This window comes from Gadus chalcogrammus, chromosome 1 (genome assembly GCF_026213295.1).
Source record: "Gadus chalcogrammus isolate NIFS_2021 chromosome 1, NIFS_Gcha_1.0, whole genome shotgun sequence".
Lineage (NCBI taxonomy): Eukaryota > Metazoa > Chordata > Actinopteri > Gadiformes > Gadidae > Gadus > Gadus chalcogrammus.
In genome coordinates, this window is record NC_079412.1 from 7,109,611 (window position 1) to 7,137,565 (window position 27,955).

At 43.4% G+C, this 27,955-nt stretch overlaps 1 protein-coding gene across 3 annotated transcripts; it reads left to right on the forward strand.

Moving 5' to 3' along the window:
• Positions 1 to 209: 209 nt before the first annotated feature.
• LOC130379475 (uncharacterized) lies at positions 210 to 27,955 on the forward strand. Of its 3 annotated transcripts, XM_056586344.1 has the most exons (16): positions 210 to 426; positions 11,944 to 11,996; positions 14,910 to 14,999; positions 15,083 to 15,194; positions 15,347 to 15,462; positions 15,723 to 15,809; positions 15,909 to 15,962; positions 16,076 to 16,111; positions 16,215 to 16,444; positions 16,634 to 16,793; positions 17,056 to 17,156; positions 25,611 to 25,733; positions 25,867 to 25,935; positions 26,287 to 26,383; positions 26,960 to 27,116; positions 27,244 to 27,955. In XM_056586344.1, the coding sequence occupies exons 6-16, from the start codon at positions 15,770 to 15,772 to the stop codon at positions 27,263 to 27,265; spliced, it is 1,089 nt and encodes a 362-aa protein (XP_056442319.1). In that variant the 5' UTR covers positions 210 to 426; positions 11,944 to 11,996; positions 14,910 to 14,999; positions 15,083 to 15,194; positions 15,347 to 15,462; positions 15,723 to 15,769; the 3' UTR covers positions 27,266 to 27,955. The 3 variants fall into 3 exon arrangements, with proteins under 3 accessions (XP_056442319.1, XP_056442323.1, XP_056442311.1); XM_056586336.1 differs by lacking the exons at positions 210 to 426; positions 11,944 to 11,996 and having other exon boundaries at positions 14,794 to 14,999; positions 26,960 to 27,955; XM_056586348.1 differs by lacking the exons at positions 11,944 to 11,996; positions 14,910 to 14,999; positions 15,083 to 15,194; ... (5 more) ...; positions 16,634 to 16,793; positions 17,056 to 17,156 and having other exon boundaries at positions 26,960 to 27,955.

Below are 27,955 nucleotides of genomic sequence, written 5' to 3' on the forward strand. Positions count from 1 at the left end.
TCAATGCATCTGTGAACACCGTACACACTGATTCTTGGGGTATTGGATAAAACATGTCCCACTTAGAAAAGTGCTAATTCTGTTTGAAATGAATAACATTTTCATGAATAAAAAGAATCAAGGTTATAATCAGGGGGTTCTTTGCAAAAATGTAATCTTATTTTATAGGTTTATTTTTAATTTGTATTAAGTGATAACTGAATTGAAAGAATACAATGTAATATGTATTAAAAACTACAAACAGTGAGTTTTGAACCATATTTACTATTTGTTGTTGCTCAAAATGTGTCCCACGTATTCGTCACCACCATCAGATATCTATAAAAAGCAATAATAATCAGGCAACTACAAGGTCAAGGCCATTCCTGAGGACCCCCTTTTCAAACCTTCAGCTCTACTGCATGCTTCAAGATCACTCAAGCTCCTGTAAGTTTGCTATTTTCTCTTAAACGCGTTCATATTTTTGGACACTGCTACTGTCGCAACCATAACATGTCAACACTGTCTCTTTTGTATGAAAGATTATTTATTAGATCAGCGGTTCTCAAAGTGTGGGGCGCGCTCCACTGGTGGGGAATAGAGACGTGAAAGGTGGGGCGAGACAAACGGGAGGAAATTTCACTAGCCGCGTTTACATCGAAACTTCTGATCAGATTCGATTTCTAATCGGAATAGATCTATTCCTATCATACAATCTGGATGTACCGTATATGTGGCATTTACAAAAGTGGTAGGCGTACGTTTGTATGTCTCTCGCGCACAACCGTTGACATATTGACGTCGCTTAGCAACCAAACACGCTGGGGTTGATAAGGCGGGACCAAATTTTGCGGGGATGGTTAGCAGGATGGTGTGAATAATAACACAAGATGGATACATTTGTGACACGGTCCTCAAAAGTTGTCGATCCACCGCCTCCAGAGAAACCTGACTGTCATTGTAGACTGGGCACACCAGTAGGAATAGAGGAGGCTGGGTCACGATCTTCTGTTTATCTAATCAGCCGTGTTCAACCAACCTCACCAAGGCCAGATAATAATCGTAGTAATCAATATAATACAGTAATAAATTGAAGGCATTCTTTCGTCAGTGTGTGTTATTATTTTGGTTCCTTATACCAGTTGATTATCAATAGGCTACAGCAAACTGTTACAATGTTAGTTTATGTGGTCTACCTCAGTTTAGAGACTTGACTTTTGTAAAGCTGTTTGAGCTATCATGTTGAATGTTCTGCGTGGGGGCTAATAAACCAAAAAGCCAACCGAAAAGATAATATGATGAAGAGTATCTTGCTCTTGGATTTACGGCAGCAGTGGTGGGGGCAGAGGAGAGACCCCTGTGTGTTCTGTGTCTTAAACCGCTAGCAGCAGACAGCATGAGACCCAACAAATTAAGAAGACACCTAGAGACCACACACCCCAGTCACGTCAATAAGCCACTTGATTTCTTTCAAAGAAAACTGGCAGAATAGTCAACAGGAGAATCGCATGATAAAACTGCATCAGTAAACTGTAACGCTCAAATGGCGTCATATAGAGTTGCATACAGAATTGCACAATGCAAGAAACCACACACGATTGCTGAGCAGCTCATTCTCCCCGCTTCACTAGACATGGTGTTAGTTATGTTTGACGAGACAAGCGCAGCAAAATTAAAAGCTGTCCCCCTGTCAAACGACACAATTGCGAGACGCATATGTGACATTTCAAGTCATCTGGAGGAACAACTCATCGAAAAATACAAGAAAGTCGTTTTGCATTACAAGTGGACGAAGCTACTGACAGATTTAAGGACTGCTTGTTCATCTCATAGACCTACGTCCGCTTTTTGAATTGCGAGTCACTGTGCGAGTTTGCTGTTTTGCAAATGCATACAAAATAGAGCCACTGAATTTTACAGAACATTCCCCAAAAGTTTGCTTTTATTACGCACCGTTCCAAATTACAGCCGGTCTCTGTCATATGTTGCAAATTAAAATCGAAGTGATCATATTTGTCCACACTGTACTGGATCTGGGTTGCAAATTAAAATCGATCCACAAAATCAGGGATTTTGTAGTAGTTTTTTGCTTGAGTGCAGTTTGTGTGAACGGGACAAATAGGCCTACTCCAAAAGTGTGTTCACATCCACGCGTCTTCAACATGCTGAAAACACATTACCTTATTTAATAGTTTTTCCCTCAATATTAACAGTGCTTTAATTATTACTACCCCATTAATACATTTGTTGTGCCTACCCGAGTTAGGTCCTCCAAATCTTTTCCAAGAAATGGAATCATTGGGGCATCGGTCTGGTATTTGGTCAGAAATGGCTGGAAACCTCTTGAAACAGTGCAGCTTTGCAAGTATAATGGGATCCATCCGGGCCTCTGAAATTGTGTCGTATGAGGAAGACTTTGGGCTCGGGAGCTTCTTTGTTTTAACATGATCCACATACTTCACAATATTTGGCCAAATTAAATTGTTCGCTCCACTGCTGGCAGGTTTTCCAGCCAACGATGCCCACAAAATGGCTTAGGGAACTTTGCAGATTTGGTCACCATTAGAAAGTCCTCTCGCCTGGCAGGTGCGCAGTGGAATAGGTAGTGCAGAGCTCTCAGGACTTTCTCGATCTCCCAAATCATAAAGCCGTTCTTAAAGGAGTTGTGCAGGGTGTGAAGGCCACAACTCCCGACAATCTCTAGTTGGGCTCCACCAAACTGGTCCCGATGTTCGTCCTGCAGCAATTCCACGAACTTCCAGTTCACATTAGGCCCATCCATTGACACGGAAAGCAAATTGCCCCGATTAAGCTCCTTTGTTCCTTCCTACATTTGAAAAAAAGCAAGAAATGATGCATATATTGTGTCATATAATCACCATTTGGTTAAAACAAAATGTAATTAAAAATGTAAAGTAGCACTAGAGATGTTCCGATACCATTTTTTCCCTCCCGATACCGATTCCGATACTTATGCTGTGGGTATCGGCCGATACCGAGTACCGATACCAGTATGTTACAAAAATGACTGTGATATGATTATCATTGTGGTAAGGCCTGGGTCAGGTTAAACCCTTTGTAAATGAATGAATGAATAAGGCAAATTAAAGCCATTTATTTTTAAATAGAACAGTATAAAAAACAGTAGTGCAACAGCAACTTAAATAATAGTTATTTTAAAAAAATAATAAAGTGTAGCCACAATATCTTTAAAGGAGCATTTCACCGGTGCAGACATGAATATGTATTGAAATTGGGTCCTATATGTAGTCGAATAATAAAATAAAATTCTAATTTGGTGCCGTCTTGACCGAGAAAAGGCAGAAAGTGACTTTTTGGCGCTTGTGGATTGAAGACAACAACTCCCACCATGCACAGCTTCGCTGGCGGCCACTCCCGCTGATCATCTCCGCCTATCGGACACCTCCTTGTTCCATCTACTAATGGAACAAATCAGCGTGGAGCTTGAACCGACGTCACTAGAGTAGTGACGCTTGCACAGAAGCATACGGCCGTCATCTTTCCTTATTCTGGGTGGAAATAGTAACATAGTTACGCCATTAAATGCGTTTATGTAAACATTTTTAGCGAGAAATGTGCATTTTAATTTCATAATGTTCGCTCGTTGAATTTGAAGGATGTTTTTTTTGATAGTTATGACGAAGAGGGAACGCTCCATTCACTTGCATGGACAGCGTCTCTGGTTGCTAAGCAACCTCAACGTCTTGGCGGACTATATTATTGTTATTTATATCCGAGATTATTTAATCTAACCCGATCTAAACTCTATCATGCACCCAAACATGGCGGCGTTTGGGTTTCCTACCTCGGACTCCTAAATCCAGCGCAGCCACAGGCGCCTTGGCGCGTTGAACCAATTTTTGTGACACACAATGATCAAGCGACAAGTTAGGCACGTTACACGCGTTTGGTGTGGCCGTAGGCCGTGTCCACCAAAAGCGTTTTTTTTATGCGGTTTCACCCAAAAAATCGGCTTCGTGTGGACGGGGCCAAGAAGGCGAATACACGTCACCAAGACGGGGAGATTTACGCCACTATCTGCCAATGGATCGTGGATGCCTGGGCTGATATAACAGTCTCCACTGTGGTCCAAGCTTTCACGAAGGCAGGAATAATCACTGAACTGCCAGGCAACAACAGCGACAATGACTCGGATAATGACGAGAGGAATCCGGGCATGTTGGATGCCGTAGCCTACTCGCCCAACTGTTCAATTCGCACACACAAGAATTCGAGGAATTCGTAGACGGGGAATGAACTGAAAAGGTGAGCTTATTGTTAAGAGATATTGATCAGATATTGTTAATATGCACATTAACGTTTGAACATCGTTACCATGGGAGTGACCGGAGTTGTCAGAACGCTTAATAAAGTTTGACTTTATCTGACTGTTTTGTTGACATTCTCTATAGCACAGCTCGGTCTTGTCTATGCTATGCGCCTAATAATCCGGTGCGCCCTATATATGAAAACAGTTCTAAAATAGGCCATTCATTAAAGGTGCGCCTTATAATCCGGTGTGCCTTATAGTACGGAAAATACGGTAGTCCTCGTTTGTATTTCTTTCGAAATGGTGAACTTTTGCATGGAGCCATCTTCTATGTCAGATCCAGTACCCTCCGCCAATGTACTTCAGTTTTATCAACAGCCTCTGTTATCTTAGCTTCAGACGCTGTGGATGTTAGTTTCTGCTGGTGAAGTCCCACCCACTGGCACTGCTCTAATAGGTCTGTAGCGTCAGTGGGTCCCACCCCCTCGTCGTGCTCTTTAGCGTGACGCGTCTTCAAGTGTTTTATTAAGTTGCTAGTGTTGAAATTAGCAACACTCGTGCCACCCCTGGAAATCTTTTCACGGCATACGTTGCATGTCGCAGTCTTGCTGGTGGGAGCATCCAGCGTGAAATATTGCCACACCGCCGACATGATAACGCTAGCTCCTTGATTGACAGGTGATCAATTCTTCTTCGCCCCTCTAAAACAGTAGGCTGCAGATGGCAGCACAGCGCAACTGTTTTAAGAGCTGCGAAGAAGAACTGTGTCAGCGCTAACGGAGCTAACCAGTAAATAGCTTTCTATTTTAATAAATTACGTGGTATCGGAGGTGCCTGGACTCCAGTACTCGCCGATACCGATACCAGCATTTTCGGCAGTATCGGAGACATTTCCGATACTGGTATCGGAATCGGAACAACTCTAAGTAGCACTACCACTATTAGTTGTAAAATAATAATTTAAATATACAGTATCAAAAATAAACATATTTTCAATAATCTGGAGAGGTCATCAGTGGGTGTTTGTATTTGCAACCTCTGATTATTGCGCACTTCCACTTTGACTCTAACTTGTTTATTATGTGTAACTGCAGGCAGTGATCTCCTGTTCTGTACAGTATGTGTGTAATTCAAATCTTTGACCACAAGGGGCCCTCAAGCAATATTTACTGTAGCTTTATTTCTTATTTCAAATTGCACATACTCTACAGAACAGGAGATGAATGCCTGCAGTTACACATAATAAACAAGTTAGAGTCAAAGTGGAAGTGAACAGATAATTGTATTCCGATTGAGGCGTATATATGATCTTTTTCTATTCCGATTGAGCTGTTCTTCCACATCTATGCGGATCAGATGTGTCCATGTAAACGCGGCTGACAGTGATCACCACACACACACACACACACACACACACACACACACACACACACACACACACACACACACACACACACACACACACACACACACACACACACGGGCTTTGACTCCGAACTTCGTTATTCGAATATAATTCGAATATCAAAAAATGTAATTAATATTCAAACCTGTTATGGGCAGACCAAGAGGGAGAGATGTCGGAGAACCCGACGTAGTCTATTCATAATATTGTAATGACCACGGTTGAGGCAGTGAATGAAGTATTGATTAGACGGCAATTTATTAGATACCTAATAAACCGTTGGAACGCGCAAGACTGGTAACAATAGCAACGCCGGTAAACAAACCCAGCAAAACCCAATCCAGGTCTTACTGACGAATTTAATGGTCAAAGTATTATTAATAAATATTCAAATATATTCGAATATTTATATCAATAAACAAACCTTCGAATATGATTTTTGGGCAAAAGTCAAAGCCCAAGGAATACTTACGTTAAAATGATCCAGCATGTCTTCCGCTCTGGAGTGGCCCATGAACTGTGATCCATAGTAACAGGATATGACATGGCTGTCGGTGTCGTCCTTGGTCCAGTACCTCACATGTATATCCATCTGTTTACTTCTAGTTGTCTTGTTCATGCTCTCGTCGAACATGAGGACGTACTGTTTATCCTGTACGCTGCGTGACAGCTCGCTTTTTATAAAAGATGCGATGCCGTATTGGGCGAGATAGGCCGTTTTGTTTTCACCACGGGTGAACGACTTCACAAGCTCCGAATCTGGGAACATAGCAGCAAAGACGCTACTACTGTCCTCGTTAGATTTGAACGGATTATGTCTGCTCACCGTTTGGAGAACCCACAATACCTCCGCCTTCTGGGATCTGGTGGCGACACAAAGCTGGTTAACGCCGTCTGATGTGTCGTACTAGCAACGGATTCTGAACTTTTCAGGCCACTTCTTTCCAATAATACGGGCATCGGTGTTGTCCCGCTAGCTGCCACGGTGTATCGGGTATGCTTTTTCGACTTCATGTGGGACTCGAGAGCTTTTGCTCCCATTGTCCCCGTTATGAATGACTTTCGGCATAAACGGCACCTTGCCTCGAAGTCCCCTGCCTTCTCCAACCACCCCCGAAATCTATCCTCCTAGAACCATTTTTCATTAAATTTGCACCGTCCCATCCTGAAGTAGCGCAGGTTGGCCAATGAGGTCAACCGTCACTAGCTAAAAGTAGCGCCAGCCAGTTTACTGATGACTGACGTTAACGTAACGTAAAACTCCTGAAAATGCCGTAATTAAAATACACACTATTTGATTTGTTGTGTATGACAATTTCCCCTATAGTCTTAAAAAAAATCTGAAAAATGTAATACCTAGAGCAAATTTACAGTAAATTTAAGACAATTTAAGGCCTTAATTTCACAAAAAAAAAATTAAGACTTAAGGACCCGCGGGAACCATGAGTTTGAAAGCTGGAAGGAGACCCATGTAGACTGTGCAAAAACGTTCTCAGGGTCAAGTAAGGCCATGGAGCAGGAGGCAGCCAAGAGGATGTGGGCCAGGTCTGTTTCCCAACCTCAACTGAACTACACAGAGATGCTGTCAGATGGGGACAGTGCAGCATTCAGGCAGGTGGTTGAACTCAACCCATACCCTGGACATGAAATAACCAAGCTTGAGTGCATAAAACATGTGCACAAGCGCATGGGCACAGCTCTGAGGAATCTGAGTGCTAAGGCTAAGTTAGGGGGCAAAGGTCAGGGTAAGCTCACTGCCAAGAAATGCAAAGCCTTGCAGAACTTTTACAAGGGAGCTATTTTAAATAACCAAGGGTCAGTCGATGTAATGAAGGCACAAATATGGGCATGTCTCCTCCACTGCATGTCCAGTGATGTCAATCCTATGCACACTAGATCTAGTCCAACCTGGTGTTGGTAAAGTAAGAAAAGTGAAAGGACACCAGCAGGAGATAGAGGAGGGCCCTACATAGGGTGCTGGCATGGAGATGTAGACTGCACATTAATTGGGGGGAACTATGTTGTGTAATATTTGAGTTTTGTTATGTAATCGTCTTTAGTTTTGCCATAAAAATCTTCAAAGGCCGTTTTCTCAAAATGAGTTTTTCCTCACACGCCAAGCAAGGAATCTCCACTTCTGTAGCACCTACATACACCAAACTTTAGAATCTTATTTTCAGCTACTATATGAAGATTTTGACTTTGGGATTTGTTGATATATCATTCTTGGCCTGATTTACATGACATTTTATACATAAAAATAGGGTGGCAATGAATTTTTTTTTTAGCCTGGCTTTTTCCAATGGTCAGATTCTTTGTTTCAAAATATATGCACATTTGCGCATATATTATTAGATATAGCCTAATTAGCATTAGGGGTGGGTATTGCCAAAGAAGTCACGATTCGATTCGTATCACGATTCACATGCCACGATGCGATTCTATCACGATGCATCGCGATACTTGAATTATTGCGATGCATTGCGATGCATTGCGAATTTTCACTGAACACTGTTAAAAGAAAAAATTAAGCCATTACCAGTGGCTGACTGGCTGTGTATGATCTGGATAGTGTGTTCAATTGATAACTCAAAGCAACTCAATTCATACATAGCTGTATTTATTGAAACGACTATTACTGGATACACTGACAAGAAGTGCTAAGGATCTATAAAACTTAAAATAACAAAATAAGGATAATCAGTGCCGTTTACATGGCCTCAGTGGTCCTTTAAACCAATGAAATGAAAACATTCAAACATTTCCCCTTTTGGAAGTAGCTGCCATTATAACAACAATATCATTTCATAAACATAAAAGGACAAACTGATGCCACAAAAAGTGAATAGGCTTTATAAAACTATATAATTTTTTTTTTTTTTTTTTGTTTTTAATTATTCATTTTTTTAAATTAATAATCGATTCTTGGCGTCAACAATCGATGCAGTAGATCGTGAAAATTAGAATCGCGATGCATCGTCATGACGATTATTTGGCACACCCCTAATTAGCATATCTTAACATACAATTACAGAAAACTTCCAATGCATTTTCTTCTAATCATGTGGCTAATCAACCGGTAAAGTTTCATAAAGGCTGCAGGCACTAATATTGAGGGTTGCGCCACATGCGCACTGGACGCTCTGCGTCATTCACAGGGAAGCGCTCGCGTCAAGGCAGCTCAGCCCTGAACTGAATGAGGTTTTGACAGAAGTTGAGAGCGTGGTAAATTTTATCAAAACCCGACGACTGAAAGCGCGACTGTTCTCCGCACTTTGTGAGGAAATGGGAGCTGATCACACATCTGTGCTGTTTCACAGTGAAGCAGTGAAGGTGGCTCTCCCGGGGAAAAGTGCTGTCGCGCGTCTTTGAGCTCAGGGAAGAGATTTGGATCTTCTTAGAGGAGGAGCGCATGTATGAGGCTGCAAGCAAGTTCAGTGATGAACAATTTCTGTTGAAGTTGGCCTACCTCAGCGATGTGTTTGGCAAGCTGAATGAATTAAATCTTCAGCTCCAAGGCAAAGACAAGCACCTACCCAGCTAACAAGGGACGTTCGGGGACGTCCCTGTTTGGTCCCCTATAGGTTATACCGCGACGTTATCCTTAGGACGTCCTTAGGACGTTGTTTAGACGTTATTTAAGTTCCTAAAATGTCACAATTAGTAATTTAATTTTAAACTTTCAGGGGACGTTCCAGGAACGTCCCTAGTTGGTTATGATATGACATTATTTTAAAAACTTTCGGGGGACATTCGGGACGTTCCAGCAACGTCCCTGGTTGGTTATGAAAATGACATTATATTAAAAACTTTCGGGGGACATTCGGGACGTTCCAGCAACGTCCCTGTTTGGTTATGAAATTACATTATATTAAACACTTTCGGGTGACATTCGGGACGTTCCAGCAACGTCCCTGGTTGGTTATGAAATTATGTTAGAAGTTTTCGAGGGACACTCGGACGTTCCAGAAACTTCCCTGGCTGCTGATCTGACATGACATCTCGTGGACCTGCCTGGTTACTTGGTTGGGTCCCTATCAACGCTCGTGAACCCTGTTGTAGAGTGAGACGTCGAGAGAGAGACAGCAATTTTTTGATCCCACATCCATAGCTAGTAAAAGTACCGTTTTATAATCATTTTGTGTAAATATATATTTAACTTAAGTTTTAGTATTGATAGTTTAGTTATTTAGTTGTTATTTTGTTATGTTATAGTGTAGTTTAGTGTATAGTGTTATTAGTATAGTGTATAGTGTTATAGTTGAATAGTTTAGATTAGTTTTTTGTGAAGGTGGGAAGGACAGACACCCGAAGGACATCATTTGAGGTAAATACATTTTAATACAAACTTACGTTCTACCTGTATCTATGTATTTGTATGTTTATCTAACGTGGAAATGCCATAGCTATGAATATCGATATTAATAACTGTACAACTAGCTCAAACTGTGAAGGCGAAGTCGGCTAAATTGAGATGTCGCGACATACGCGTATATCGTGTTATTTGTATAACAAATTAACAATGTTATCGATAGCACTAAGTAGGAATATGCCTACACGCCAGTTGTGTTGCCCCATTAAGGATATATAAAATACAAAAACAGCTGAATTGGCTACTTTTGGACAGGTGAAGACTACTGCTATAGTCTAGTAGCTCAAAAGCTAGTTACTTTTTGACAAGAGCCACAAGACGTTGAGCGAGAAAAGTATCAGAATGACAGTTGGCTGCCTTTGCCATTTGACATTGTTGTCCTGGTTACGGACTCAGACGCGCATGCTCTCTTAGTTACTGTTGCTACGTCGAACAAAATGTAGAGTGGAGAGCCGAGTGGAGCGCCAGTCGTGTTGCTCCTAAGTAATGCTGCCTGTAATAAAGATGTAATGGCATTTTTGTGATGAAAAGAGCAGTGATATAATGTACGTTATTCTACTTCATTTAAGAATGCTTGATTCTGATTGGCTGGGAGGGGTGCATTAATCCGGCATATTGCCCGCTGACTTGTCGGTTCTACTTGCTGCTGACTGAGCACAGTAGATCAATACGCCGCTTGCATCGTTTTCTATCACATACATTTCCAACATGAGGACCATAGTAAAAATGAACCAAGGAGTGCATGTTTGATCGATCGTCATTAAAGCTGACTTGATACGAATGTAGCAGCTACGTTATTAAACTAGTGATCAGATCCAGCCTTGTGTGGTTGCTATAGAAACGAGTTACCTACAGCTGAGCTAACGTTATTCACCGTAGTTCTAAAGGGAACTACTTTTCGAGGGAGATGAACTTAAACAGAGTATACATTTAATAAGCATGCAATAAGAATAAGAAAAAGGCTAATTATTAAAGTATTTGAATTGTTTCATTATGTTGGCCGGCGCGAAGTAGAATAAACGGAATAATCACCTCAAGGCAGGGCAATAAACAGTTTGATATGCCCGGCTCGCAGGAAGGTTACCGCCCACGAGCCGGGCATATCAAACTGTTTATTGCCAGGCCTCTCGGTGATTATTCCTTACTTAGCCAACTTTAGTAGCTATACGTTGGCGAATGTTACAGATTATATAGCTATACAAGTTATAACAGTGGCTGCATTTACGTTCGTTGTTACCACTACTTTCCTGCCAAAATGACGGCAAAACAGTAAAGTCACGTGACATCCGGAGCGCTATGTATTGAAAGTAATGGCAGAAATACACAAATCGAAATTGCCACAGAGGGTACATTTTTTTTTTTTTTTAAGATCAATTTCTTTTTTTTTAATATATATATATATTTTTTAAATATATATGGTATGATTGGAGTCATTGGAAAATGTATTTGTGGCTTAGCGATAGGTCAATTACAGTAGGATTTAAGTTTCCAGTGCATAGTTTAATGAAACTCTGAACAGGCTACATAACCTACAGACACGTAACTACGATAATTAAGTTAGACAAAAAAAAAAAATACTACTTTTATCAAAATGACCCACAAGATGTCCATTACAATTCCAATACTTTTGTATTATTTAAACTGCACTACATACGTCAACCATGCACAATTCAATATACATTTTAATATGGGATATTCTGTATAAAAAACACCAGGCAATATATAAATATAGAAAATAATGTGTCCATTTACTCATAAGGTTGTATTGGCTTTTTGCTATGGTTTTGTTGCTTGAAAAGGTATACATTATAGTTCTCAATGGCAAGAGTTTAACAATTTATGCTTTTTTTTTCATTTTGCAACTTCTGTATTTCCGGGTGGATGTACTTTCTGAAGATATGGCAAACAGTGCTGGAAGATCTGACGATCTTAAGATGTTCAAAAAAAAGGTAGGATAATACTAATATTATTTTGAAATTAGTACTGTCACTCTTCAATCAAATACAAAAAAATAAAAGGTTTTATAATGTGGCTCAAAATCTTCAAGGCACACCATTTTAGGGCTGTATCCACTGAGCAGATGTCGTCAGCTGATCAGAGGCGAGAATACAACCGGATCTGGGCAAGGGTGTCAAGAGCCCAGAAAAAGAATACACGTGATGGAGAACCAAATGAGCTGCAGAATCACAATGATCAGGAGATGTACAGTGATGATAGCCCTGGGAGTGGAGGTGGATGTACCATCGAAGAGCAGCTGCATGACGATACCAACATTGTCCCTGAGACTGAGTTGGAACAAATGGAGACATCAGAGGATTCCTGTGATGGTGATGAGGACAGTGCAGTTGCCTCTTCCTTTAGGGAGCAACTTAAAGAATGGGCCATTGATTTTGGAGAGAAACACAATGCTGTGGATGCCTTATTGAAGGTCCTGAAAAAAAAATGGTCATCCAGAGCTTCCTTCCACTGCAAGAACCTTGTTGGAGAGTACCAATGAAGTGGATGTGGAGACTGAGTCTGGAATGCAGTGTGTTCAGTTTGATGTTAGAGGGCAGATTCTGGAACATCTTAAAAAGTATCCCCAAGCAGTGCTTGAAAAATTAGACAGTGTAGACATCTCCCTGAATGTTGATGGCTTGCCTCTTTTTAAAAGCAACAACCAATCTCTTTGGCCTGTTCTCTGCTGCATCAATTTGTCACCTTAATCTATTTTCCCCCTGTCTCTGGCTTTGGTGTCATCCAAACCAACCTCCCTCAACTTCATCAGCGAAACAGTCAGCAAATTGTAGAACTTGATGCAGAATGGCTTGGAGTGGGGAGACAAGGTGATACGGGTCCAGATAAGGTGCATAACTTGTGACGCTCCTGCGAAGGCACTTGTCAAGTGTATCAAGCAGTACTCGGGGTACTTTGGTTGTGACAGGTGTACACAGAAGGGGTTCTGGGATGGACGGATGACCTATCAAGAGGTTGACCTCACACTGAGGACTGACCAATCCTTCAGAGAGGTAACTCAACTGGAACATCACCATGAAGGAAAAACATCACCTTTCTCCAACCTCTCTATTGACATGGTCATATCCTTTCCTGTGGACTATATGCACCAGTGTTGCCTTGGGGTAATGAAGAAGCTTTTGCTTTTGTGGACAAAAGGAAAGAAGGAGACAAGAATGTCCTCAGGGCAGATTAAGGAGGTGAGTGTGAGACTTGAGCAACTGAAGACAGCTATTCTAAACAATTTCGCAAGAAAGCCAAGGGGTTTGGAACATCTTGAGCGTTGGAAGGCCACAGAGTTCCGTCAGTTTGCTCTTTACACTGGCAAGTTAGTCCTGAGGGGAGTTCTTCAAGATGACCTGTTTGAGCATTTCATGGCTTTCAGCGTTGCAATGTGCATGCTAATTTCTCAAAGCCTGGTGCAAGCCCACTGCTCGTATGCACATCAACTGCTCTAATTTTTTGTACAGCAAGGAAGGTTTTTGTATGGGGAGTGCTTCCTAGTCTACAACGTCCACTCCATGCTGCACCTTGCTGCTGATGCTAAAAAATGTGGCTGCCTGGACAACTGCAGTGCATTCCCCTTTGAGAATTATCTTCACCATTTGAAAAAACTGGTCCGCTCGGGAAGAAGTCCTCTGGTCCAAATTGTGAAAAGACTGAATGAGGGTGGAAGTCTCAGGAGGGAACTTACTGAGAAAGAAGGCAAAGTAAGTAGCAAACATCCAAACAACATTTACATGCTAAATGACAAAGCATGCTGTGAGGTATTGTCAACAACCCCAGAAGAAAATGATGGCGCACAAATGTTCCTTTGTAGGGTGTATAACCACCTTGAACCCTACACCTCGAGTCCCTGTGACTCTCGCCTTTATGGAGCAATACGGACAAACATCCGAAACACAAGCATGAAACTGTTATCAGAGATATGCCTCAAACAAAGGGCAATCATGTTTGAGGAGGAATATGGCTCACAAGTGTTCTTTACCATTCTCCACTCCTTTTCATGAGACTCTACCTTGGCCGCAGCATCGCCCCAGTCTCCAGTCTCCATCACTGACACATCGCCTCAGTCACCATCACTGACATACCTGGCAGCAGCATCGCCCCAGTCTCCATCACTGACACATCACCTCAGTCTCCATCACTGACAGACCTGGCAGCAGCATCGCCCCAGTCTCCATCACTGACGCATCGCCTTAGTCTCCATCACTGACAGACCTGGCAGCAGCATCGCCACAGTCTCCATCACTGACAGACCTGGCCGCAGCATCGCCCCAGTCTCCATCACTGACAGACCTGGCCGCAGCATCGCCCCAGTCTCCATCACTGACAGACCTGGCAGCAGCATCGCCCCAGTCTCCATCACTGACAGACCTGGCAGCAGCATCGCCCCAGTCTCCATCACTGACAGACCTGGCCGCAGCATCGCCCCAGTCTCCATCACTGACAGACCTGGCCGCAGCATCGCCCCAGTCTCCATCACTGACAGACCTGGCAGCAGCATCGCCCCAGTCTCCATCACTGACGCATCGCCTTAGTCTCCATCACTGACAGACCTGGCAGCAGCATCGCCCCAGTCTCCATCACTGACGCATCGCCCCAGTCTCCATCACTGACAGACCTGGCAGCAGCATCGCCCCAGTCTCCATCACTGACAGACCTGGCAGCAGCATCGCCCCAGTCTCCATCACTGACAGACCTGGCAGCAGCATCGCCCCAGTATCCATCACTGACAGACCTGGCCGCAGCATCGCCTCTGTCTCCATCACTGACAGACCTGGCCGCAGCATCGCCTCTGTCTCCATCACTGACATACCTGCCAGCAGCATCGCCCTAGTTTCCATCAAAATGTCTTTGTACTTCAGGTTCATCGTCTGAAGTTTTCGGTGGTGCATTTTCTTGAGGAAAATGAGGTGGATGTGGCACCATCATTATGGTTGGCGAAGAGCAATGGGGTAAGGCAACTCATTGAAAATTGCATAAATTGCATGGTGTCATACAAAAAAAAGCATACACAACAATTGCAAATATCTTACAGGTTCTGAATTGCTATTGGCCGGCAAATAATGCCAGCGTTCTGGCAAGACGCTGTGCTCTGCCCGACAAGGTACTTTGGAAAAAGTACAAAGTTCGCGTTTTCTCTTCAACAGGTAAGATGTGTTTCACCCCCATAATGACAAATACATTTGTTGTGCTCGAATGATAAATAAAATAAAACAATTTAAACCTAGAATCGCCTTTGACTGATAGCATATCTGTAATTTACATTTAAATTCTAATTGTTGCACCTTTCCATTAACAGACAGCTACAGCCTGGCCAGGGAGAGGGCAAGAAAGGGGCAAGACACCTCTCAGGTGGAAACGGTGGAGATAAATTCGAGGAGGATAAACGTTCCTGCCAGGAGCCTGATAGTGACGGTAATTATGTGTCTATACTTATATATATATATGAGTTCTCTGTTGAATGTATTGTAAGACTCATGTTTAAAAAAAAAAAAAATTCATACATGCCTCATGAAGATGAGGAAGAAGTAATAAAAAAAATAAAAAAAAGAACAATAAAACCTGGAGTGTTGCCAAGAGGGCCTGCGTGTAAGTATTTGCAATAGTAGCTATGGTTGAAAAACAAAAAAGTTGTTAATTCTGTTTGCCAACTGTTTCTTTTTATTGTTTTGCAGTCCCTTCACCACCTATCATCACACCTGTCAGGGTCGATGATGAAGGCATGGCTGGTGTATCAGCTGCTGGAATCCAACCACATAATAGTAATAGTTTGTTAGTTGGTCAAACTAGTTTGTTGGCAATTATTCAGAGCTAGGCTACCTAGCCTACATCACTTATTGTTCTTTGCATTTGCTCTGCAGTTACTCCATGTGAATCCTCCACCATCGGGGGAGAAACCTATGAGGCCTTTCAAGGTACCTTAATACAGACACATAGCTACACTATATAAACCTATTTGTACCTGTTCCCAGTTTAGCCCTGCATTTACATTTTCAATGACTTGATTATTGAAATAATTTGGTTTTAGGGAACCATCAAGATGGAACGGATACAGTCTCCAAAGGTATCTTTGAAAAAGTCATCCCTTCCCATTGATTATTACAACGACTGAGGAAGCATTTAATGAATCTCGACTGTAATGTTAATTATTATGCTTGTTTCCACAGAGATTTTCAGTTTCCTGGAGGGTATGGAGAGGAGGATTATGCTGAAGTTGGAAAGGATGCACGAGGACCTAAGAAATGGCAATGGTAGAGTCATGGAGGCTGTGGAGTCCAGGCCAGGAAGGACATCTGAGGCAGCTGAAGAGGACATGTTAGAGGGTCCATGTCAAAACCTTGCAGACTTGGAGGACCTCTGCAAAAAGATTGCAGAACGCTCTTTTAAAAAGAAAATGGTATGTCCTGGAATATTAGAAATTAGACCCAGAAACCAATAGACCTACAGTCTAAGTTTATTTTTCTCTTTATATTGCTGGGACACATTCTTTAATAGAACATTAATATGTACAACTTGTTAAATGTGTCAAATATGTGGTTTGAAATGAAATGGTTTTGAGGTGATTTTTATTATTTTATTTCTTTAGATTCGGCACCTGAGCCTTCTTGGAGGCAGCAATGTCGGGGATGGGGTTCGAAGGATGCTGAAAAAAATCGGCACTAATGAGCTGTGGAAGGGGTTCAGTTTGAAGGGGAGAAAAGGGAAGCGACCCTTCCACAGTTTATTAATTTATGACGTGGTGATACGTAAGTTAAATCTCACACACACACACACGTATAGCCTTCATCAAAAAATATATTGCAGCACATTCAAGTGCTAAACATTCACTGTAGGCTACAATGCTTTAAATAGTACACTGTATAGAGTTTTTCCATTACTCTGCTGGCAAATACAGACAAACAAACAAACCACAATGAAAACATAACCTCCTTGGGCGCTAATGGAGATTTCCCTTGATTACACTTGTCCCACCATTACTAGGTCAGTCATATGAATATTTTTGTTTAGGTGCCTGCAGCCGTACCTTTCCGAATGTGGACTGCCAGAAGGTGGAGGAGGCCATTGCGGTTACCCTCAAACATGCTCCCCACCGCAGATCAACAAACCAGGTATATACACATATTATATACACTTATCCAAACATATGATCAGCTGTCCATTACAATTTAAAATAACTTTTAATTATTTTAACTACACTACGTCAACCATATACATTTTAATATGGGATATTCTGTATGTAAACCACCAGGCAATACATACTGTCGCAGCCCTGCTCTCAGCACGACGCAACAAGGGAATTTCAAATCACGTTCTTTATTAATGCTTTGAATTTAACAAGTTACAAAGTGGTCAAATGAACAGAAAATAGAAAATAAAGTGGTTCTGGGATGGACGGATGACCTATCAAGAGGTTTACTAGTTCATTCAGCAGAGAGGGTGGTTGTGGGGGGGTGATTGTGAGGGGATGGTGTGGGGAGAGATTGTGACCCCTGTCTCTCTCTCCCCATGACCACACCTCGGGCCGATCGCACGCCCTCGGCGGCGATGTGTCTTTCGAATGAATGTGCCCTATCACCTTGAAATGGTACTTTCGGCGCCTACCATGGGTGGTGGGGGGTGATTGTGAGGGGGGTGGTGTGGGGGGTGATTGTGAGGGGGGTGGTGTGGGGGGGTGATTGTGAGGGGGGTGGTGTGGGGGGAGATTGTGAGGGGATGGTGTGGGGGGTGATTGTGGGGGGGTGATTGTGAGGGCGGTGGTGTGGGGGGTGATTGTGGGGGGGGTGATTGTGAGGGGGGTGGTGTGGGGGGAGATTGTGAGGGGATGGTGTGTGAGGGGATGGTGTGGGGGGTGATTGTGGGGGGTGGTGTGAGGGGGGTGGTGTGGGGGGAGATTGTGACCCCTGTCTCTCTCTCCCCATGACCACAGGGGGAAACAGTAACCACCATCAGACGTCACCAACGTCAGGTTTTCTGTCTGACGGTGGGGATGTTACAGTCTGACGGTGGTGACAAAAACCTCCAAATGGTCCTTAATGGAGGCTTGAATATAATTGTTGATCACAATAAATGCCAATATGACCTGTAATGTTTCATTTGCCACTTTTATATTTTTATTTATGTAATCCCCCTAAATTTCTTTCTAGAATAAGCGGGATAATAGACTTCACGCCATTAGACTATCCTTAATTAACGCAGTTAATGCACTCCGCTGCATGTCGGGGCCGCATTACAACCTTCAACCTTGCTGAGACGTTCCGCGGCGTGCCCGGTGGGGATAGTTTCATTGATTAGAGTGGCAGCGAGCAGCAGCGGTGACCGCGGCACAGCCGTTCCGCTGCGCTTACGTCCCCGGTGGAAATCAGGCGTAAGAGAAAGGGCTCAGATCACCCAGAAACTCCCCCAGACAGTACCGTGGATCAGGCCATACACGAGCCAGGTTACATGCTGCCATTCAGACATGCGGCCAGTCCGACATGCTGCCATGCAGCCATTTCGACATGCCCCAATTCCGACACCTTTTAGTATCGCCATTCCGGCAGTCTATCAATCAGTGGCGCCGACTTCAGGCCAACATTGGGGATCATAAATATTTCGTTCAAATGTGTTTGACCAAAAAGCAGTATTATTTATCTTCAATTTATTTGATTAATTCCAAATTTTGGTTGGGATGTACGAAATAAGCCATTCCTTCTATTAACTGCATTTTACAAGTGTGTTACGAGTGGCGGGGCTTGTAGGCTACTTATTTAAAATGCCCTGGGAATGTATAAATATTCTATGAAACTTAAAACTGGACCATTTATTCGTTAGTTGGATTTAAACTCAATGCAGGACCATTATTGGAGTGGATTGGACGAACATTGGAACGAAATTTATTGTTTGGAGTGCCGCGGCAGAACGAATCAAGGAATAGACGCAGTTAACTCATATCGGCCCAAAGGCAATACAATGCACTTTACAAGGCGAGAATATAGCCCGCCCCAGACCCACCCCTTTCCACACAAATTCTCGAAGGGGATCAATAAAAATAAACCATCAGTTTTTGCCCATAGAAAGGAAATCCGTTAAACATAGGCTGTTATACAATATCCCCCAACCATTTTTTTTACCTATAAAAAAAAGCAACGCCTTTAAGGTGGTAATGATGCGGTTCATCTCGTCAGTTCAAGTATTGTTCATAATGGAATAAAGATCAGTTCAACGTGAGCATTTGTTCCAGGCAGCACACGGCAAATTATAAATTTATATTTGTCTTGTAATCTCCCTGCTTCTGAAATGAGCGAACATCTCCGGTCAGGGCTCGTCCGCGCAGTGGACGAGCGCTTTCCACTGTGCAGATAAATCACGCAGCATTCCACTGTGCGATTATCCCTGTTGCGTATGCCCTCTCACATTGTTGAAATCACATGCTAGATGCTTTAATCTTTCCATGTGTTTTTTAGTCAATGATCAGGCTATAATAAGATTACGTTGGCTATGTAATCGCGGACAAAAGGGGACATTTCATAGTGGATGGTGGAAACCAGGACATTTTAGCGTCCTGATGGGCTTTTGCTGGGACTTGGGGCATGCAACTCAAAATCGGGACTGTCCCAATCACCAATGAGGAATGTCAGTGTAGGAATACTACAGTGCATGCAACTAAGAAATAATCATATTGATTAATTAAAGTACAATGATAATAGTAATGCAACTCCGACCCTTGGAACAGAAATTGTCGGAGTGGTGGGACGTTTGAAAACAATGGAAGTGCCGCCACTACGACAATTAGACGTCAATATCAGAGAGGCGTTATGTCTGAATGGAAGGAGGTCCCCAGGCAGGCTGTAGCAGGAGAAAGGGAAAGAAGTAAAACAAGAGCAAGATACTCAGATCAAAGCTTTAAGGAATAAACTTGAAAAGGTAACAAAGCATACAGAAAAGGCTATGAATAAAAAAACACAAGAATCACCAAGAAAAAAAACAGACCAGCTGCTGCGGAGAAGCTAAATCAAAAAAAAACTCAGTCAAGAAAACTCTGCTGTTCCACAACGCACTCATTCATGAATTGAAACAAAAGAAGTCTGCCCACAAGAACAAGAACTTGACTCTGTCAGGCAAGGTTCGGAAAAAATATAATTCACCAGACAAGGGAATTTGGTGTTGATTATAACGCATTGCGGCAGAGGCGGCTTACTGACAAAAAACCTGCATACATTCAAACAATTACTCAGAAGGTTCATGATTTCTACCATAATTCAACACGAATGACAACTGACAAACGGGACACAATCACACGCAAGAAAATAAAGCATCAGAGAATGATTCTGACTGATACAGTATTGAACCTTCACAAGGAGTTCACCAAGAAGGAACCAAGTGTGAAGCTCAGGTATTCATCCTTCTGTGCCTTACTATGTCACAGCACCAAGACCGTCGGATCGTAAGATGCCAATGTCAGTACCATGAAAATGCTAAGCTGATGCTTAAATTCCTAAGAGAAAATGGTGTCATTGTAGCGGTGTCTCTCCGGTATCGTAATTCACTGTGTATGGTGTATGGTGCGTGTCCCCTTTATGGAAGGGGGCTTGAGACTCACCTGGGGGTGCGACGCGTTATTTAAGGAACGCACCTCTGGCTGTGAGGGGGTTGTCTGTTTGAGGAAATAAATCCGTCGCTATATATTTTCACTGGCAACAAAGTCCTCATTTCTACACATTCCCCTACATCGTCAAGTCCAGCAAACTGGAGGATAGTTTTGAACTTGTCTGCTGTTCTCAGACAAGCGAGGCATGTCTTCTGCGCTCCTGCATACACTTCCCATACCACAGCAAAATCAGACCAATGTTGAATGGCAGCAATGGGAACGAGTTAAGGATCAAACAGCAGATGGGCTCCACTTCAACACAAGACTTGTGACGCACGGTGGCACGCTCAGAGAGCTTATCCAGCGATATGAAGACAAACTGAAGACAGTAACAGAACCAGGCCAGAGAGTACAGGACCATGATGTAATTGTGCATGTACACTTTTCTGAGGCGTGGAAATGTAAGTATAGTTCTGAGGTACAGTCTTGCCATTTTAGTCAGAACCTCCCACAGCTCAACCTGCACACTGGCATGTACTATACAAAAGAACAGAAGACAGGCTCTTGCACAGTATCAGAATCGAAGCGACAAGATAAGTCTTCCATTTGGACATGGAACCAGTCCTGACAGATATTCGTTTTAAGTTTCCAGAAGTTGATACTATTCACTTTTGGTCAGATGGCCCGTGCAAGCAATACAAGAACAAAAAAAACGTTTCTCTCCTCTGCAGTGTCCCTCCAACTCGAGGTTTCAAGAAAACAACCTGGAACTTCTTCCCCACCTCATATGGGAAGGGAGCCCCAGACGGCATTGGAGGAACTGTGAAATGGTCTGCAGACAGCCTTATACTGTGGGGGAATTACATTGTGAATGGGAATATCTTCCATGAGATGGTTGGCAGAAGCCTCTGCAGCGCTAAGCTCTATATCATAACTGAAGCTGACATGCAGCCATATAATGCACTCCTTTCTCAACCACTAAAACCTGTACCTGCAACAAGGAAACTCCATCAGATCCCACGACACACCGAAACGACTCTGAGATCCATTGCAGATCACTGTCCTGTTTGAGGATTTGAGGAGGTTGAGGATGACGGTCCTATACCAAGGCAAAAGAGGAAAGGTCCTTTGGCAATGTTGATGGAGGAAATGGAACGGGAGGAAGGTGAGCAGGAGGAAATGGAATGGGAGGAAAGTGAGCAGGAGACCCTGACCAAGAGTGGTCCTGATGGGACTGTGACAGATCTATTTTCTGATGTAGTTCATTGCGGAGATTGGCTTGCAGTCATTTATGACCAGAACTGGTGGTTAGCAAAGGTTGTTACTGTGGACGCTCATCATCAAGATGTGGAATTTGAGTTTTTCCACCCTCATGGGCCCAACACACGATTCTATCCAAAAGGAGGTGGAAATGATATGTGCCTCATACCATTTGACCATATTCTGGTCAAACTTGTGGAAACGTCATCACCAGGTCATGCAAGCAGGACGAGGGAGATATACAACCTGTCTGCTGAAGTCATGGACTTCATAGAGGAGAAACATGTACACCATATACTTCCTGGTAAAGCTAAATGAGTGGTGGAGTGACCATCTCACAGGAGTTCACATTTGAATTATTATTATTTTTGTGCCAGATGTGTTTTGTGGTATTAACATAGAATGCTTTCTGTATTTTGAAACATTTCAGTCCCTTTTCCTAAAAAGTTTGTTAATTATCTGCTTCTTAATTTAAGTATATTTTAATTAAGTTTATATGACCCGGTCGTGTTTAACGAAGGATGGAGGAACACAACCCTAAATTTAGTTGCTGCATTTCCGCTTCTGTCCCACTTTAGATCAAGGTGTAAATTCTGTCAGACTTTGTACAATGACAGCCCCAGGGCTACTTCGAGCCCCGGGGCTTAGGCCCGAGGCTCTCTGCGGGTCCCCCTAATGCCGCGTTTCCACTGCAGGGTGCGGTACGGTTCGGTCCGCCTCAGTCCGGGAGGGAGGGGGCGGTATAGCCCAGCTCAGTTCCGAGGTTGCGTATCCAACGCAGACAGTACCCTTTATGGTAGGCCGGATGTCGATCGCAGCAGTAGCTACGTAAACAACGTCTTCCTCCTCAAGAATGCAGAGGAACGTCTCCACCTCCTTGTTCGCCCAAGCAAGCGTAATACGCGACATGTTCATTGTAAAGAATAATAACGAGGGCAAAACGAGTATGGCTCAGTCCGGGTCACGCCCACTTTTGGCGGTGGAAACGCAATCCGTACCGCACCTTTGCGAACTGAACCGTTCCGCACCCTGCAGTGGAAACGCGGCATATGTCTCGCTGGTTTGTATCAAGGTGAGGAGGTGGTTTGTATCAAGCTGGTTTGTATCAAGGTGCTGGTTTGTATCAAGGTGAGGAGGGCTCCGCCCTCCTCACCTGTCTAAAGGTGCTGCCATCTGTGGCTGGAGTAGAGCTGTCCCAAACGATTATTTTTCAAACGATTAATCTAGCGATTATTTTTTCGATTAGTCGACTAATCTAACGACTCATTTTACGATTAATCTAACGATTATTTATTCCGTTACCGATTATTTCACATTACTTCAATGTAACTTTTCACACAATATGGATATCAAAACATTTGTTGTTAAAATATCAACATTTATTAAACATTTCTTTAACATGCCACTTTTTTGTGCAATAACATTGTGCAAACACTGCACTTAAATTGTGCAAACTGCAAAATAGTGCATTTTGATGCCATATGTAGTAGCTAACAAATGAACAAAATAAGTCACTCAGGAGGAGGAATATACCAAAAATAAAAACTCTTCTACTCCCTTCTACTGTGTGTGTGTGTGTGTGTGTGTGTGTGTGTGTGTGTGTGTGTGTGTGTGTGTGTGTGTGTGTGTGTGTGTGTGTGTGTGTGTGTGTGTGTGTGTGTGTGTGTGTGTGTGTGTGTGGAATTGAAGATATAATTTGACGGTTGGAGTGGAGGAATGTTAACATGTCAACATGATCCGGCGTCAGGATTTGTCTAGAACAGCCAGGTTGGGGAAGCTTCCTGTATTTTCCTTCCACCATTGAAGTGGGCTAGTATCCCTTGAAATGCAATTCTCCCCAAAATACAAAAGAACCTCATTTCCTCCTGGCCAATACCCTCTGTGCTGTCCTCCCCCTCAGAGTCCGAGTCAAGAAGAGTGTCCAGCAAAGACTTGGACTAGGGTTGGGCAATCGTCTACAAGCTTCCATCGTCCGATAGCACCCCCTTGCGATCGCCGATAGTCGATACTATCGGGGGGGGGCATCTTTATAATAATTTTATAATATTAATTATTTATAATAATTTATCACTTTTTATTTTTCGATTTTTTTCTTAAAAACGAATACGATGGTCTTCCCCTTGGACCAGCGTGAGCCTCCGCTGATTTAAGTTTCGATGAGTCGGCGCCGGCGGCGCTGTCATGATGACACACGCTGATGACACACAGCTCGTAGCTGTGTTCGAAATCGTTCCCTATCACGGATATGGTGCACTATATAGGGTGCTCGCTATTTTGTAGTGTTGTTCGAATTCTCACTGGTTAATTTCATGCCCTATATGCACTTAAAATACCCAAAATGTGAGTGTACATATGATGTTCCCTACGTGGGTGTTACTCCCATATACCACAATGCAATGCAGTCGTGTTTTTCCGGAGGAGAAGAAGAAGCTCAATAACCGCAAGCGGCGAAAACGACTACATTTAATGATGGAGTCTCCGGCTTTCGTTTAGAAATATCAACAATTAATTTGGGATTTAACAAGAAAATTAAACATTCAAAATTAATAAGAAAAACCTTGTTCAAGGAAATGTAACATTCAACATCAATACAACCTCCAGCTTTCCTCTAGAGTGCCCGGTTTGTTTACACAATCTGGGCGCATCTGTCTGCGTCACACAAATACCCGGCGCATTTACTGACGCAAATGACGTTTAGAAATGTTCAGCGTAGTGTCCGAATTCTCGTTTGTTCGTTCCCTATGTAGTGCACTATATCATGAACACTATAGGGAATAGTGAGTGAGTGAATAGGGAACGATTTCGAACACAGCTCATGTACCACAGCTGTGACCCGGAAATGGTGCAGCGGGGTGTGATGTCATTTCGCCGTGCGAGCAGACCGGTAGGTTTCGAGCCCCTCCCCTCTCCTCTTGCAGCAGTGAGTGAATACGGCAGGTCAGCGCTACATAGTATGTTTTCCACCGGTGCCAGTTCATTTCAATTACAATTTGCGGTGCTTTTTAATTTGAAAAAATAGCTACCACAGCGCTTTTAAAAAAAATAAATAATAATAATAATAATAATAATTAATTATTAAAATATAATTATCGCCTTTTTATCGGCTACTTGAGACGATCGACGATGGAATCCATCTATCGTCGATAGTCGATAGAATCGACTATCGGCCCATCCCTAACTTGGACGTGTTCTTTTGCTGGGGACTAGCCGAGACCCCCTGCTCAATCCTTGCCAGTTGTTGCTGGGCTCTTTTGACATCAAAAAACCCACAAATCAGCATTCTGTAGTGTAGTTGTGTTGACAGTTAAACTAAACTATGAGTATGGTAAAGGTCTAGAAAACAACCCCAAACAAAACCCAGTTGGGTGCCAGGCAGCACCAGCCTTCCAGGCTCCGAATGGTCTCATGAACCCATAAACGACGGGCATTCCGACGTCTCTCCCTCTTCCACAACAGGTAAACATGCAATGCTCGTAATGTCGGCCATGGTTGTGAATGAATTCAGAAGCACCGCGGGCAAAACTTGCCGTGCCGCGAATCTTCCCGCGCTGTAAAACTGCGGCGCGTCAAAACTTTTGCTGCGCCGCAAAACTTGATTTGCTGCGCCGCAAAACTTCGGCGTCAACGCGTTCGGGCAGCAAATGCATCTTTTGGTGTGAACGCAGGGTTACATTTCTATATAATTTGCAACAATCTGTTTATTTTAGTTTAACTTTATCAACTTAAATATTTGTAGATTGTTTTCCAAGCTGACGGCGCCAATCTTCAAGAAACCACATGCAGCTGTACAGCATGCAAGGTTCTTTGCAACCATCTAGTGGCCTTGTTGTTCCAGAGTGCCCATTACAGCATGTTGCAGGTGAGGGCTGAGGTCTGGGATGATGTTCACATGGGCAGGTTGATTGGAGTGACACTGGTTCTAGAGGTCTGCCTTCGATTATTAACAAGCACATCCTCAATCCTGGTTTGCTCTTCTATCTCTTGTTCTGCAGGTGAAAGCTGTACCACCACCTATGGCCTGCACAAGCTCTCTGCAAACATGGCATCGACCAAGGACTAAGGTAACATTGTAGCTGTGCGGAGCTGCACCGCATTGAATAGACTTCCAGGCTATTTTCAGCCGCGTCGTACCCCGCCCCGCGTGCCACGCTTCGCTCTGCGAGCAGTGTGTTACAAATGTTACACACTGTTCGCAGAGCGAAGCGTGGTGCGCGCGGCCGAAAAATAGACTGGAAGTCAATTTAAAGTGGTGCAGCGGATAGGGCTGCGCAGCTGTACGTCTGGCTACGTTTGTTAACATGGGAGTGAATTGGAAGCGGCGCCGCTACACGTGGCTACGGCGAGCAGTGTGTTTATACTACTACAAGCAAGATACTATTACAATCATGGCTACTTGTTGATATCATTCCCAGGGGATCCATGCAGAGCCGGTTCCGGACTTGGTGGTTAGGAGACCAAAGCCATCCCCCAGGAGTGTATGCAAATCAACACTCTATCAAGCATACACAGGTGATGTTACTACTGTAACTAACAGCATACTGTTGGCTGCTGTATAATACATAATTGTATCTTGCCACTTTAATACTCATAGATTATGTACCAAATATAACACTGCAGTGAGCTATTCTCCAGAAAGACTCTTGACATCAGAATTTAAAACCAAAACAAGAGATGTGTGGATAATTTCACACTAACCCTGCGTTCACACCAAAAGATGCAAAAAGTTGACGCGCGTCGTGATCCCATTCAAAGTGAATGTAGAGACGCGTTGCTGCTTTGCTGCCGCAGCATTTGCTGCCGAGAAAACGGGCAGCAAAACTTGATTTGCGGCGCGTCAAAATCTGATTTGCGGCGCGGCATGCCCGTGCCCGCTGCCGGGCACGGGCGAAGGGCGCGTTCACGTATTTTGCGGCGCGTCAAATGCTGCTCGAGTTGAAATATTTCAACTTTTGACGCGCCGCAAACCTTTGACGCGCCGCAAAACTTGATTTGACGCGCCGCAAAACTCAGGCGTCAACGCGTTCGGGCAGCAAATGCATCTTTTGGTGTGAACGCAGGGTAACAGTTTTTCATTTTATGTTTCAGGATCCCTCCCTGACCCGCAAGTCTTGTCTCTTGGGGAAAGACTGAAAAAAATCAGGCCGCAACCACTGATATCCTCAGTGCTACATGGCTTGTCTGAAGTCTCCATGGTCGACTCCAGCTTCGGACCTGTGCCGCGGGGTTCACCCCTGTCCTACCAGTATCCTCCTGTGGTCAAACTCAGAAATGATGTTCAACATCCAGATGCACCAACATTCCCAAAACTGCCTTTAGAGGGGTCAACGTGTCCCACTACTTTTCCTAAATTTGCCTCAAACTCCCAACAGTTTCTCCATTTGGACAGCTTAACTGTGACACATGAGATGGCAGCTGAGAGAGAGGAGCAGACACGTGAGCAGTCTGAGTGCCCATTATGGCAAGCTTTACGCAAGACTAGAGTGACAGCTAGTAGGTTCTATGAGGTTAGCCATGTGAAAGGACCGTCTTCTGGTCAGACCCTGGCAGGGCGGATACTTAAGGGTGTACGCCAAACACCCACAATGAAAAGGGGCCTTGATCGCGAGCCGCAGGTGCTGGAACAATATTCAAAACATTGCAATGTAAATGTCTCGCGCTGTGGATTTGTCATCCATCCCGATGCGAGAGTATATGACCCAAGTGCCGTTCCGTGTTTTGGGCTGGCTGAAGTTAAATGCCCAGACATCTCTAACATTTCTGAGGCAGGACATGTTAAAATGGTGAATGGTCAGGCAAAACTGAAAAAGAATCATAAATACCACTGGCAGGTTCAAGGTTAATTGGCAATAACTGGATTGAGTTGGTGCGATTTTATAACAGACACTGAGGGAGACTTCACAGTCGAAAGAGTCTGGAGGGATGATGAAATGATAAAAGAGATGAAAAATAAGGTAGACTTGTACTTCTTTGGTACATATATGAATGTGTATCTTCAGCAGAAAGTGAAATCAACTGAAAGAATAAAAGGATTTAATTCATTCCCTTTCTGAGTACATAATTTACTACATTACATATTAACAT